Here is an 11,071-nt window from a genome sequence, read left to right on the forward strand (position 1 = left end):
ATAGCAGAACATTACCATTCTTCACCTTCTCTAATGAATCCTGAACAAAACGGACTTGTCCATCAATGAGATGAATAGATTCACATTATAAATACCATATTGGCCTACATCACATGGGACAATAGAAAATACTCTCAAAGGATTTTCTCAAATTCTGCCCAGGTTCCTAGTTACATCAACAAGAGGATATGAGGATATCAGACCTGAATTTACTCATTATTTCTCCAACAATGCACCAAACCAAGCCTGCAACTCAAACAATGCCCTACAGTCCCAGTGAGAAACATCCCTTGTCTAAACCTCCACTAGAAAACTAACATCAGTGATGGAAATTTTGGTTACACGTCCAAGAATGCAGGTAAATATTATTTTCCCAGAAAAAATGCCATTTACCTCCCCTCTTACCTAGAAAAGATTGCATCATAGCAATCTGTCAGTTTTGCTTTTAATTCATCCAAAAATACAGATTTACCCTTCTTTTAAACCCCTCCCCCACCCCCCCCCCCCCAAAAAAAAAAAAAAAAAAAAAAATCTCATAGAGGTATGTGAAGAATACCCCAACTTCTTCCTTTTTTTAACAAACACAACCTCACCGGTACCCCCTTTCCCCTCTACCCCCTGCTCTTTAGAAAGTGGAGAATTCAATAAGTTCAAGAAAAGCACTTGAGCTTGTAGGGACTAGTGGTTATGTGAGTACACATTGAGGAAAGTACATGGTTATCAAAGCTACTAAAGGAGAGAAACCATGAATGTAAGTATGCAAACCTAAAAAAAAAAACTGAAGATAACTATTGAAGATTGAAATTTTAACTCAAGCTGAAACCTAACCCAAATCTTGGAAAGCAATTATATGGAAATCCCAGTTAGTGACTACTAGGTTTTGATGGTCTCAGAGGGTCATAATGTGGTAGAGAAGAGAAAAGCATTAGAAGGAAGGATAGCCCAATGCCAATGGAATCAAAATCCAACAGATAAAATTATTCTATGGCATTGCAGATCATTGTCCCCAAAGAAGTTAGATCCTCAAGACCCCACAGACAAGGTCAGAAAAGAGACAGAATGCATAATCACCATTTCTGGGTTGGTGGACAGCAAAAATGAGGGTAAAGCTCAGAAATCAATGAGGCAAGAGAGATTACAACGGAAGGTGGAACGTAGGGTGAGGGGTGAAGAATAAGATTGAAATGGTATGAAACCTGTCAAAGGGATCTTTCATGCTGTGCTACCAAAGAAAGCCACAAGAGAGGGAAGACAGCTATCTATTGAAAAGCAAATCCAGTGAAACCCACTTATAAGAATCGAAGAAGCAAGTCGGCTATGAACTTTAATGTGAGAAGTCATTAAGTAAAAAGAGCTACTTTTGAAGTCTCCTATTGATGGTATCATCCTTTCCTTAAGTGTGCGGTGCCATCATACCATGCCAAATTGCCAATGCCAAAGACAGAAGCTGGAGCCTGGAGAGGAAAGAGAATGCTCACCCAGGATATCCTTCTCTCTGTATCTTGTTTACTGTTTGTTTCCATATCGAAGTTTTGGATCCTCTTGGCAAAGGATTGAACTGTGAAAATTGGAACCAGAGGGGAGAGTTTTGATCGGGGCTACAGTTCTGAAGGTGAGGTGGTGGGGGTGGGGTCAGGGCAAGGGGGAGTGATAAGCCCCTAATATCCAACGTATACAAGGGAAGCGATAGGAAGGAGTATGCAACATTACCTACTGCTGTTACAGGGGATCTGAATATAGAGAATACAAATGGCAGCCTCCCAATGGACAGCAGCAAACACCCTGCTGTGAACAGAGGAGCAGAAGAGACAGCCAGGTGGCAAGAGTTGATTGAATGAATGTGTAGGAGTTTGTTATGCGACAGAGTTGGTTAGAATGAAAGGGGGCTATGTAAGGAGAGGGGAGGGGGAGAGAAAGGGGGAGAAGGGAAAAGAGGAGAAACAAGCTGTGCTTGTGGGAGAGGGAAGACCTCTCGGGGAAGCTCTGGGTGTGCAGAGGTTCTGGGTATGGGAGCTGTTTTGGTTATCAGGGTAGCGTAGATGTTTTTGTTATCTTAAATTAACTATCTGCTATTTGAAATCAGTTTCTGTCCATTAGTGTTATTTACTTGCATCACTGAATGAATTCAACTGTTATGCTACTGTTGTTCTTGCTGTTCTTCCTATTTGAAATCAGTAGTTATTGGTAGAATTCGGGGCAAGGAGACAGGAATCCTGGGAAAGCTTAAGAGGGTCCTATCAGGGAGCTGGGAGGAACTGGCGGTGCACTGCAAGATGGGCGGAAGTACTCCTTCACCCACCTCTATGAGGTTACGAATGGGGACATTTTTAGGGGTTAAAGAACAAAATGGTAAATTTGTCTCTTAGGATGACTTAACAGCAAAGCTAACAGATTGGGTATAGTTGCAATGTTTTTAGGTAAGGGGAGAGATAAATGCCATTAGGCTAGGTTAGAGGGGAGGTAAATATCATTTTCAATTATTTTTAAACCTTTTGATGGCAAAAATGCATCCTATAACATCCAATGCATGTTAATGAAAAGGAGAAAAGAAGAAACAACTACAATAACAACTTAAGTCCTAGCAAATACGACATAATTAAACAAACGTTAAGACTTACAGGCGCCAAAATATGATATCAAGATAACGCAGGTAAGCACTATTTATCGACCACAAGTTAAGAATGCAGATTTCAACACTGCAAACAACTTCATGTTACTCCACTTTAAGATGAAAAACCTTTGGAAACATGAGAATATTATTTTTATTGGTTGGACAATGTATCTACTAAATGCTAGCTAAGGATGATCACATATGCAAAATATGCTTCTTTTATACATGTTTCACATACCTTTCATTTTTTTCTGCTGCAGCAACGACCATTTATGAGAAACGAAGTGGCAGCACAACTTTATTAACTCCGTTCTGGCAATCAATAGATGCGTCAAAATTTTTAATTACTGCTCTTTACATAGCATTTAGCATTCCAAATTTATTCATAGCATTCTTAGGCTCTTAGCTTTATACTGGACAAATTACATATATGCCAAATTCTTGCTCATCAGTATCTCTACATCCAGGAAACCAAACCTTTACAGTGCTGTATCAAACCATTCAAATGTTTTGCAAAAATATTATTGGAGAAAGTAAACAAACTGAAGATTCAGCAAATTAGGAATTTATACAATTGTTTTGCACATTATAATGGTCAGGAAGAGCAAACAGATGACATCCAGGCATGAAATTGGTCAGTTTTTGCAGAATCCTTTTTTCCAAATGGAGTACTAAGAAACGATAATAATCAGAACACCATAAAATCAAAAAACCTCAATCATGCAAGACACATACTTTGAACTAGGTCATGTCGAACTGAATATAAAGACAGTATATCACAAATTTGAGAGATCATACTTGCAGAGATGCAAGAATACCACTAACCTCTGTTCATAAAGCAAATCAATTATTATAATTTCCTAAGAAATTTCTTTACAAATATAGTGCTAGATTTCAATTGCTGCACATCCAGCAAGAACCAAGATATATGGAAAGAGCTGTAGGGATGAGGGTTTACTGATTCTGATAATGATTAACAAGATTGAGAAGAGTTGCATGACCACTTACGTTGCTCCATTGCTGCAAAACCGGTATAATTTAATTTATGAGGACTGGGAATATCCAGAGATCTTACAATCAGATACAATGCAACGGGGATTTTCCAGATTCAGCTAGCACAGTTTTGACACATTCAATTGTAGCAGTCATCCCTCCAAAGCATGTTTGATATCTGGGCATCAAGAGCTAGGCAAAAGAACAGTTTCTGGAAAAGACATGGACCCATTATTAGGGGCTCCCTTTATCTTAAGGATAGAAGTGATTAGATTGTAAATCTGGATATTCTCGAAAGATGGGACCTTGCGACCTCTAGCAAACTGAGGTCCATGGCCAATGAATATGGTTCTCATGGAGAAGAATGCATTGTCATATCCATGCGCTCCTCCACATTCTTTCCGCTTCGATCTGGTTTGCTCCACCTTAAAACCTTCTGCAACTAGTCCAATTATTGGTGAAATTCTATCGCTCCCCACATAATGAAGTCGTTCGGGCAGATCCTCCTTAAGAAAAATCTTAAGATTCTTACCATTCTCAACCTTCCCAGAGCTCAAACCATCCATCATCTTGCTTACAACATCTGAAGTGGAGACACCTGCTGGAGGCCGAATCGCAAGCAAAGGAGTATAAGACTGAACCCAATCCTTCGGAATGTCAATCCAGGGCTTGAGATCATGAAGATAGATGAGCTTTTTATCACAGGTACCAACCATTCCATGATCACCAACCATAATTATGTTGACATCCTCGAAAACCCCTCTTTTCTCCAGCCCATCAATCAGCCTTCCGATCATTCTATCAATTCCTGCAACTGCTTCAGTGATCTCCGGATCGTCAGGTCCAACCTGGTGACCCTGATGATCTGGGTCTTCAAAATACAGAGTCATGAACACAGGAATCTCACTATTAGGGAGATCAAAGTGGCTGAGAACAGTATCAACCCGTTCCTCGAAAGGCACAGAACCATTGTAATATTGGCAGAGGTTAGTAGGGCAATTCCAGGAGCCTTTATGTACCTCAGAGCCAGGCCAAAAATAGGTAGAAGCCTTCAATCCATGATTGACCACGGTTTCCCATAAGGGTTCGCCAAGCCACCATTTGGGTTCATGACTGCCCATGTTGAACCAATCGCCAGTGATAGGGTCGGCGAAATAATTGTTGATGATGCCATGATAGGCAGGGTAGAGACCAGTGGCGATCGAGTAATGGTTGGGGAAAGTAAGGGTAGGAAAAACGGAGATGAGACCAGTTTCGGCTTCAGTACCGTTGGCGATCAGACGGCCTATGTTTGGGGTATGGGTTTTGAACTGATACCCAAATCGAAACCCATCTGAAGAAATAAGAAGAACAACTGGGTGATCGAGTTTGGTGAGGGGTCGAGCTGCTTCTGCTGGTGTTTCTGTTGGTATTTCTGTTGGTTTAGAAGGTTGGGAAGCTGGAGATGAGGAAACTTGGTGAGAAGAAGTGCAGGGTTGCTGAGAGCGAGGAGTAGAGGAGAAGAATAAGAAGGCGAAAGCGCCAGAGGAAGCGAGGGAGATACAGGTGATGACGATAAGAACAATAAAGCCGACAGTGGTGAAAGATTTCTGTGGAGGTGGATCTGGTGGCGAATAGTCAGTATCAAAGGCAAGAAGAGCAGTAGAAGCGTTATTTGAGTCTTCCTCTTCTGCGGACGAAGAATTGGGCTTAGATGGGGATAAGACGGGAAAAGAAGCAGAACCCATTAAAAAGATTTTGCTGAAACTCCTCTACTCTCTTGATCTTCACCTTCCTAGCTTGCGATCAGGGAAGAACAGCAAACAATCGAGCTCGTAGAGGAAATTTTTCGTTCTGGACAAGAAGAGAGGGAATCGCTGGATTGGAAACGATCATGTATTGTTTGGTGCGAGAAAGACTAGTGGCGTCTTGGTCTCCGGTTGAAGTAGAACCAAAGGTTAACATCACAGTAGCTTGCTGCAATGGCCTTGGACTTTTTCTAAAGTGAAATACTTCTCTCTTTGCTAAAATCCATCCTAGAGTGAAATACTCAAATACAAGTTTTACCCAAAAAACTACAAGTGAGCTTGTCAAGATCCGAGTAGGTTGCTGCTATGGTCTTTGGACTTTTTCTAGAGTAAAATACTTTTCTTTTTTTGGTGAATTCTAGAGTGAAATACTCAAATATAAGTTTCAACAATAAATAAAAAAAGCAAAAGCCAGCTTCTCAAGAATTTTTGTTTTGAGTTTTTTAAACGATACTTACTATTATTAGGGTGAAACTAGTGAAAAAAAAAATCTCTTTATTCATAAACTAAAAGCAAATGTATTGCGATTTCTCCAGTTGGGCATTATTGGTCTCATCCACCTAAACTTGTTAATTAAACTAGATGAGCAAATTGCACTGGTACCCCAAAATGGAGGGCTTAAAGCACTGACACTCCACTTTATGTTTAAAAAACACTGAGACCTTAAAATTGGATTTTCGTTGGATATATTTGTCAAATTTATCACTGAAAATAGCTGTTAAATTACTGTTAATTTAAAAAATATCTCTATAATAAACAGTGTTTGAAAGGCTTTCAGTGATAAATTGGACAACCATATCCAATGAAAATCTAATTTTGGGGTCTCTGTACTTTCTAAACATAAAGTGGAATGTCAGTGCTTTAAGGCCTTCGTTTTGAGGTGCAAATGCAATTTGCTCTATTTTAAATGACCTTAAATAAGAGTAAGGACATTTAAGTAGTTTATTTGTTATTAAACGTCAGCAAAACTGTTAGGTTTTTTATTAAAATCTATATTAAGTTTCAAAATTAGTTTTTTGCATTTCTTTTATTTACTTATTTTGTTAGTGTGTGGGACCCATGAGGTAAGGGTGGTAATGAGGCACCATGAGTAAAGGAGGCCCTTCATAACCTTGGTTATGAGGCTTTTCATGACATTGGTCATGGGTCTTAAAGGTCTTGGTCATGGTGATGAGAAGTGCTTACTTGAATGGTGGAATTTATTCAAATTCTAAATTTTGACCTTCATTTCTCATTTCAACTTCATGACCATTCATGGCCAATACCATGAGTAGGGTTAAGGTCTTTTAATAGATTAAATCCAATTCATTCCAAAGAAGTGAATATGAGAGTTACTTCTCAAGTAGTGGGGATGTTCGGTCAATGTGGTTTATCACATTAGTGGAGGAGGGACAAGCCCATTGATTCTCCATTAGTGGATAATTGATTCTCCCCCTTGTGAGGGGGTGTGGTTTTGGCCTATATAAACACAACCCTTCTTGCATGTGGTGTGCAATTGAAACACTCCTCACTCTCACATTATTTGTGTTACAAAGTTAATTTCTTTCTTTGAATTTGTCTAAGTGTTGTGCTTTAGCTTTTGACTCTTTGAAAGGACTAGAATAACTACTTCATATTCTAGTTGGATGTTGCTTTATCTTGGAGGTGGTGTTACGAACAATCCTTGGTAGTAGGGGTGCATCAATTACCTTAAAGACAACACTCAAGGTGTGACTCAACCTCATTGATCGGTGGTTCGTTCGGTTGCAACTTCAAGTTCTCCGGATTGGATAAAGATCTTCATCTCTCAATTGTATTGTAATTTCATTTTTGTGTGTTTGAAGAATTTGTAATACAATTACCCCAACAAAAACTCAAGCATAATAGTGGATGATCACTAATTTCACTCAGTGTAAATGAGTGTAAAAAACATTTTTGTTTATTATTGTGTAGTTCTCAAAAGGTTAGGGGTGAATTTTTTAGGACGTAAATCTGTAACAACTATAATAATAGGGATGTTTCTTCAACTAAAAATAACAAACAAAGATCTCTTTTTTTTCCTTTTTTTTTTCTTCTGGTTAACAAAGATCTCTTTTACAATGGTATATGTACCATATTCTTTTATATCCGGTTCTCTTCACAGAAGTAATACCTTACAAGTTATAACTTGTTACTTCATTATCACTTGAAAAATCAATCAGTACAACAGTATTATAAATTACTACAGTATTACCCATTATTCATGTTGGTTCTTTTAAATAGAACTTTTTGATGATAACAATCTATCAAGCTTTTGTAGCTAATTTTTCATTTTCTTTAAGAAAATCAACATTTTGTTACGTTCTTTTAGTTGATGCACTTTCTTTATTTTTTTAACCAAGAAAAAACATTAGTTAGTTTTTTTTTTTTTGGTGAAGAGCTGAATTCATTTAAAAGAAAAGCCCCTGGGATACAAAGTACCAATTACATCAAAATGCAAAAGCCAAAGAATAAAAGGTGGGGGAGAGAAAGAAAAAGAAGAAGCCTGAGAAACAGCAGCATAAGAAGCTAATCTATCAGCTACAGAGTTGCCTTCTCTATGAGTATGATTTACAATTAAAACATCAAACAGAGAGGAAAGACTGAAGATATCATGTATGTAATGACTTATCTTCCAAGGTGGAGCCTCTGACTTGTTGTTAATCAGACTAACAACAGCTTCATTGTCACTTTCAATAATTACTTTCTTTAGATTGAAGGAGATAGATAGCTTCAGTCCTTTTCGAATTGCAACAGCTTCCATTTGAATTGCTTGTGAGTTTCCTCCTTTACAGTAGAAGGTGAAGAGAGTGTGACCCAAGTGATCACGAGCAATACTACCAAATCCAGCCTGGAAGTTGTTGGAACCCTTGCTGATTGCAGATCCATCAACATTAATTTTGATAAAATGCAAAGGAGGTGCCCTCCATTTAATGCTTTTGAACTCGTTTCCTGATCTGCTATGTTGATGAAGGGCTAGATGCTCTGCAGCTGTTGATCGAGCAGATCTCCATATATGATATGGATTACTCACTGGTCTAGAGTAGACAACATTATTGAAAGCTAACCAAATGTGCCACAACATAAGTAAATGTTGTATGAGTTCCTCCAATGCTGAACTGTTTCTTCTTGCTGAATTTAACCAATGAGAAATCTGATCTATAAGATTTGTGGATCGATTCCACCAACAAATTCTGAGCTTTGACCATACCTGTTTGGCAAAGTGACAATGATTAGTTACTTGTAAAATTGGTGATGTATCATTTAAAACGATTGGATGGTTACTCTAGTGTAATTTTCAATCCCCTTTTTGATGTCCTAATCACTAGAGTATCTTGTTTTAATTTTCAGAATATTACTTGAGTTGAAACTCGAAACTTGAAACTAAATTCAATTCTCTTTGCTAATGAATTTATGAGAGTCCCACATGGATTCAACAACAACAAGACTATTAGAGTCCTATACAAACTCAATTGCAACAAATCACAAGAACATAAGTTGAAGAATTATGTCTCAAGCAAAACATTCGAACAATCGCCAATGCAGGGTTGGTGGAGTGGTAAAGATCCATACTTTTCAATGGAGAGGTCTTGGGTTTGATTTATGCGGACGACATTATATTTCCAGTATTAAAAAAGCACCAATACCAAAAAAAAAAAAAAATCCAACAGTTAGATTAATTCAAAATGGTAGTTCTTTTCCGAAGCAGTTTAAATTCAAATCAAAGTCGTAACAATGTAAAACCCTCTTGAGCATCACCCTAAGAGTATTTGTATACCTGAAATTTGAAATAACAAGAAACACAACAACAGTTCTATTTGTGGACCTAAGTTGAGAGTTTCAACCAAACCATGTTATTTCTTTTTCCCATTTTGCCTCCATTACAAGTGCAATTTTGGTTATCTTTCAAGTACTCTCAACACAAGATGGTTATAAATAAGAAAATATGATTCTTTTCTAATATATGTGAAATTAAAACTATCATATTTAAATCTAAGTTTGTTATATCCTTATGGATTATTCATTATTCAATGTTGGTTTTGAAATTGCAAATTTTGATTTTGATTTTTTTTTTTTTTGGTTAGAAAGTCTTATTCTTCCTCAAGAGTTTGCCAATTAGGTAGTCAAGCCGACATTAAAATTTTATTTACAATAGGAGAATTAAAGATGTCAAACAACAAGGTTTTGCATTGAAAAAAATATATCAAAACCATGACTCTTTTGTATGTATTGCAGTTTTACCAACTTCTATTGGACTTTATTGTCCTTTGAACAGTCGCTTCATTGACAAAAAAAAAAAAGCTGGTTCGAAAGCAACTTGCGACATTTGTCTAAATCCAATTTTACCATGGGCTTTTGTATTTTTCCGTATCCTTATTACCTAGGAGAGCAAAGTGTCGAAGAAGAATCTTATTATGGTCTACCCACAGAAAATGATAAAGATTTATTGAAAAATTTATTTTCATAGCTACATCATGTAGGTTATAATCTTCAACAAAAAAAAAAAAAAGGGTAAATATCACTTACCTCCCCATTTAGTTGGACAAATAGCACTTAAGCCCCTCTTAATTGGATAATATCACTTACCTCCCCTCTTACCTAGCAAATATATCAAACACATCCCCTTTGTTAACTTTCTCGGTTAAATTTAACTTTTACCGTTAAATATTTTTCTAAAACCCCAAAATACCCTTGGTTAAAATATTTTTTATTTTAAACCCTAAATTACCTAATCACCCTAACATTTAAAATACTAAATTACCTTCAATTAAAATAATTATTATAAACCAAAACACCATAATTAAAAACCAAATTATCTTTAATTATTAAAATCCCAACATACCTTTTTTTGTTTTTTGTTTTTTGTTTTTTAATTTGATGAAATAATTAAAAAAACACATACTACTATCAAGTAAAATTTAAAATGCAATTGAAAAAAAGGGTATGTTGATAAAATTAACACATACTACTATTTTGGGTTTTTTTTAATTGTTTGATAAATTTTGTTTTTTTTTATTTTTATAAAAGGGTATGTTGGGCTTTTAATAATTAAAGATAATCTGAGTTTAATTATGTTGTTTGGTTTTTAACTATTATTTTAATTGAAGGCAATTTAGTATTTTAACTGTTAGGGTGATTACGATAATTTATGGTTTAAAATAAAAAATATTTTTAGCCAAGGGTAGTTTGGGACTTTAGAAAAACATTTAACGGTAAAAGTTAAATTTAACCGAGAAAGTTAACAGAGGGGAGGTGCTTGATATATTTGCTAGGTAAGAGGGGAGGTAAGTGTTATTATCCAACTAAGAGGGGGTGTAAGTGCTATTTGTCCAGCTAAAAGGGGAGGTAAGTGATATTTACTCAAAAAAAAATCATGTAGGGTATAACCCACCGGTATAAGTGATGATATGTGTCTTATTATTATTATTATTTAAATGGTTTTGAGATAGTTTTATTTAATTAATTAATTATATCTATATTTTTTGCAGAATTAGTATCAAATCAAGCAAAGATTTTTAGAAGTCAAAATCAGATTTACAATTCTATTTGATTGGATCATAATCGTTGGATTTTGATTCCAACATTCAATTTCAATTTTATACTGACACCGTTTATCTCAACCACCAATAGCCGCTCCCCTGAGTCATGTTATGGCGCAAAACCTAACTTGTCAAGCTTCAAA

The 11,071-nt window shown here is 36.4% G+C and overlaps 1 protein-coding gene across 1 annotated transcript; it reads right to left on the reverse strand.

Moving 5' to 3' along the window:
• Window positions 1-2,237: 2,237 nt before the first annotated feature.
• On the reverse strand, window positions 2,238-5,632 carry LOC149016688 (nucleotide pyrophosphatase/phosphodiesterase 1-like). The gene has a single exon (XM_089154753.1). It carries the CDS (start codon window positions 5,329-5,331, stop codon window positions 3,790-3,792), a length of 1,542 nt encoding a protein of 513 aa, XP_089010879.1. The 5' UTR covers window positions 5,332-5,632; the 3' UTR covers window positions 2,238-3,789.
• Window positions 5,633-11,071: the final 5,439 nt, after the last annotated feature.

The sequence above is a fragment of the Hakea prostrata genome, chromosome 5 (assembly GCF_041222555.1).
Source record: "Hakea prostrata isolate BN-2017 chromosome 5, UWA_Hpros_2, whole genome shotgun sequence".
Taxonomy (NCBI): domain Eukaryota; kingdom Viridiplantae; phylum Streptophyta; class Magnoliopsida; order Proteales; family Proteaceae; genus Hakea; species Hakea prostrata.

What these genes read in the sequence shown, in the direction of transcription:
- LOC149016688 (XM_089154753.1), bottom strand. Translation starts at nt 5,331, where the DNA reads ATGGGTTCTGCTTCTTTTCCCGTCTTATCCCCATCTAAGCCCAATTCT.